The sequence below is a fragment of the Limulus polyphemus genome, unplaced genomic scaffold (genome assembly GCF_000517525.1).
Source record: "Limulus polyphemus unplaced genomic scaffold, Limulus_polyphemus-2.1.2 Scaffold8452, whole genome shotgun sequence".
Taxonomy (NCBI): Eukaryota; Metazoa; Arthropoda; class Merostomata; order Xiphosura; family Limulidae; genus Limulus; species Limulus polyphemus.
The window spans coordinates 18,690-23,188 of NW_013674062.1; the positions used below are offsets into that span (position 1 = coordinate 18,690).

Below are 4,499 nucleotides of genomic sequence, written 5' to 3' on the forward strand. Positions count from 1 at the left end.
TTAATTTTTTAATAATCACATACTCTTCTTATGGTTTCAAGTAATATAGAAGACCCGAGAATAATATTTCTAAGTAAACCTAAACAATAAATGAGTATTTTTATATTTTTTAACTAGGATTTCATGTTTATATATGTACATAAAAAACATTTTAATTTTGTTTCATAAATGTATTTTTATTTCAAGTTTATTTTTCATTGCAGCCATACTTTTGTTTATTTAGCATGAACTTTGTACATTTGCTGTAAATTATCACACCTGTTGAGGGTCACTCATGCTCAGTCCCGCACAGACGCATCTGAACATTACTATAGATATGATAGTAAGAAAGCTTTTCGGTATTTGAATATCATTTCTTTGAACTTTCAAACCAGTTTATTTCAACATATGTCCTTGTATGTTGTTTTACTATACAGACAAAACTAATTGCCACTACTAGTGAATGTATGTAATAGTTTACAGTGCAGATGGTTTGAATAACACCGCCTGACCCTAGTTACATGATTCATCCTGTTACAAGAGATTACCAAAGGAAGCAGACACCATAAATTACAAAGAAAATTACTTTACAGCACTTAAAAGATTAGTCCTGGTCACATTTCTCTCATTATAGACATGATTTATATTGGAATTCGAAAATTTTAAGCTCTTCAGTGTATTGACACCTCAACTGTAAGAATGTCACAGCTTCCCCTGTATTATTGAGACTAATGTGTTTAGTCTGTTTCACAACCAACATATGGGTTTAATGTTGTCACTTATACACTGAGTTTTAAACCATTTGAAAAATATCAGAATAAGTTTTTCATACATCAGTTATACTGTCTTAATTATAAAGCAACAACAAAAGAAGTGTGGGTCTTACTACAAAGTAAAGATAGTACACAGGAAAAAGGCAAAAAATATAAAATTCTTACATGGTACTAGTAGTACGTATAAATCACACAAGGTTATCATTCTAAATACTGAACCATATTTTTATTATGAACTAAATATACAATTATGCTAAATTATTGAATTTAAATGCAAAAGAATAGAAAAATCACAAACTCTTTCAGTTCAAAGTTCTGATACTAATTTATGAAAAGACCTTGCACTCACCACTCAATAGATCTTAACCCTAACATTTGTGGATCAACTTCTTTCCTAAATATATATCTATTTTGAGTTAATTTTTCAATATAATGATTAATATAAATAGATATACGATATAGGATGAGTTAAGCTACTATAGAAGAATAATAAAAGTCACATACATCTCATTTAGTTTTTCCAGAAGCAAATTTACTAAGGCTTATAAAAAAGTACTATTGACCACTACTAAATACAACCTCTACATAAAATGAGAGTTACTATAGTAAGCACCACCCACGATCATATTGTAAGATCCAACGTTTCATCACACGTGCTTTGCTTATCATCCTATGATTTGACAAACATGAAATACAGCGATTGGAATAACATGGTAATGAAATTGACAGCTTCGAAAAGGATTGGCTAAAAGTATTACAACTGAGGTTTAACACTCCCAGATGCTGTTTTATAAAGAAAACAGACTAAAAAAAGGTTTAGATACTAATCATAGATGTCAGTACCAGAGCTTATTTATAGTCTCAAATGTATTTTGGGATTGTTTTATTAAGCTTCTCTTCAAACTTCATTAAATAGTACAATTTAGGACAAATAATTGAATGTTATGCTACTATTTACAAAAATAAAATCTGAAATCCAATGAAAGATAAGTTCTCTATAATTTTTTTCAATTCACAAATATGATTTTCCCTCACGATAAGACAAACTGGCCCCCAGGAGGTAAGGGGTTAAATAAATGTTAAAAAATGATAAAATATAATTTGTAAAATATATTTAGTTAAAAATTGTTAAAATAATGATTTATATTTTAATTTTGAAATATGTAAACATATAAACTTAAGACTTAAAAACTTTACTTGGCAAAAGTGATAGCATGAAAATGCAAAAAAACAAGAAAGCCTGCAAAATGAATGCTAAATAAGTTTTAAGAATGTAAACCCTTGGCAGAAGGATAGCTTGAAAAAATCATAGCAAATGAGAGTTTGGAATAATATTATGTGAACATTTCTTGTAGTTAACTAAAATAAATGTATTAAAATAATCATTTTAATGATTATTACTTTACAAAACTGGTCTTCTCTATTTATGTCAAGAAGTATAAAAATTGTACATATCTGGATTTTCATTTTAACCACAATATACATGTAATTCCAATATTTATAATACAATTACACTAAATTTATTTCTTAAAAATTTTCATTTCTAAAGATACATGTATGTGGTATCAACATACAATACTAATCTTTTTTTTTTTTATGGAGTTAAGTGATCACATGATTAAATAAAATTCAAATTCTTAAACATTCCCAAACCTATAAATTTACTAATTTCATTTTTTAAGGAATTTTCAATAATATTAGTATTTGTACTGATATTCAATGAATGATAATCAGCTTATAAAGGAGAAAAATAACCTGTTTTTAGCATGTCCTTCAGTTCTTGATCTTTTGTAACTAACAAATCTGCTAATTGGGCATGTTCTATGGCTGGTAGTTTCTGAGGTTTGTGTGCTATAATATTTTCAAAGAGCTCTCTATAGAAAAGACAAATAACATTTATGAGTAATAAAACACTATAACACAGAACAAGAAAAGTCTATTTACCTTATAACTTGTAGTAAGGGTAACAAACATACTCTTAAACACACTCTTGTGGTACTCTTTTACAAATGGTACTAATACAAAAAAATTACAAAGTTAGCAAATTGTGAAATCACATGTTGTGTATTACCATCAGTGATATTAAGTATTAATGCAAAAATCAGAAACTACAAACATAACACCATTTCCAATACATATGCAGTCACAATTTTGTACATAATAAATATTTTACTATTAAACAATACACACAAGTTTCTAGTAGATCATAACTATAATTGGATTGGGATTACCTTTTACACAAGATAAACATAACAGTTTTTCATATGACTTTATAAACTGTCTCTCAGAGCAACAACATAGTTATATGTACTTATAGTTCATGGAACAGTTCTTCTCTCCATCATTCATTGATATTGTTGCGTCAGCGAGGTCACGTGACTGGTGTCACGCCACCTATTTTCTATAACTATCCTGTTCCTTCGGGAGTGCTCTAGCATTTGCTAGATTGGGGGTGGTCTGGTATATAAAAGATGGTCACGGCGTGACGTGACAGTGTGTGTGTAGGTAGTGAGTAATTAAACTGCAGTCAGAAAGTATTGTTGAAGTTAACGTTCGTTGTTATAGCGTTTGTTATATAGCGACTGTTGAAAATAAGTGTATCGGTAAAGTTATATTCAGAAAGAATAAACCAGTTTTATTAAGTAAGGACTTGTGTCGCTAAAGTTTCGTCGGAACGAAGTTACGGAAAATCAACTAACGAACGGAGACGTAACAATATTTTTGGCCAATCCATACAGTTACCATATTTAAAAAAAAAAACGATCAACTTCATCAAAATATTTTTATAATAAATCTTTATACTTTACACAAATCATTTCAGCATATATTTACTGATCCTATTTATGTCTCAAAGCAATTTTATTGCAAAATAGAATATCACAGGCCTAACTTGTGCCATTACAGCAAACAGACATAACTTGGCAAGAAAAGCATGCAACTTTTTGCAGTAGTGATAAAAATTATGCTTAGGATATTCCATTTTTATATAAATATTTAAAACTTCATTCTACATCAGTAAAATATGTTGAAAAAATTCATGTACATATAATGGTGTGGTATGAACATGTTTAAAAACATTGAAGGGGTATACCAATAGCTTTGTGAATCAACTGGGAATAACCAAGTTCTAAACACAGTGAATGGTACTAGAGAAACCAAAATCTCCATTACAATACTAAAGTTTAAAAATTGCTCGACTAAATTCCAAGAGAATACTCCAAATTAGGACACAGAAAATGGAATTAGACTTATAGTGGCAAACAATACCATCAGTTTCACTGTGTTGTCTAATCAGAATGCTTTGGAATAAAACTTTAATTAAATTAAAATAATTACATTTTTGGTGTTACTGTTAGTTAGGAGAGAATGTGTGTTCTACAATAACATAACATCTTGGTACAACATGGGACCTATTGGTCCATTTTGGCTGTTCCATCCTCTAAACCAAACTAAAATTATTAATAAATAAAGAAAGAAAAACATCTTAAAACCAGCCCTTATCATTCATATACTTACCAAGCTGTCTTTTAACTCACTTAAATTTACTGCCTCCACAATATCCAAAGACAACCCATTCTACAGGCCAACCACCCTGTTAGAAAAGTAAAACTGTCTTAGCTGAAGATGATTCCTACCCTGCCAAAATTTAAACTTGTGTCCCCTAGTCCTACTATCCTCACTGTTAAGTATGAAAAAAGATTATGCATCAGCACTATCAATTCCCTTCACAACATCTCAATAAGATCC

General features: G+C 29.5%; 1 protein-coding gene across 1 annotated transcript in view; it reads right to left on the bottom strand.

The window, feature by feature from the left end:
* Nucleotides 1-4,499, bottom strand: part of LOC106475352 (mediator of RNA polymerase II transcription subunit 4-like) — a 25,284-nt gene that overhangs the window by 15,062 nt on the left and 5,723 nt on the right. Inside the window, exon 2 of the mRNA XM_013936040.2 lies at nucleotides 2,508-2,626. Within this exon, the coding sequence (XP_013791494.1) occupies nucleotides 2,508-2,626 (119 nt within the window). The remainder of the gene's footprint in view (nucleotides 1-2,507; nucleotides 2,627-4,499) is intronic.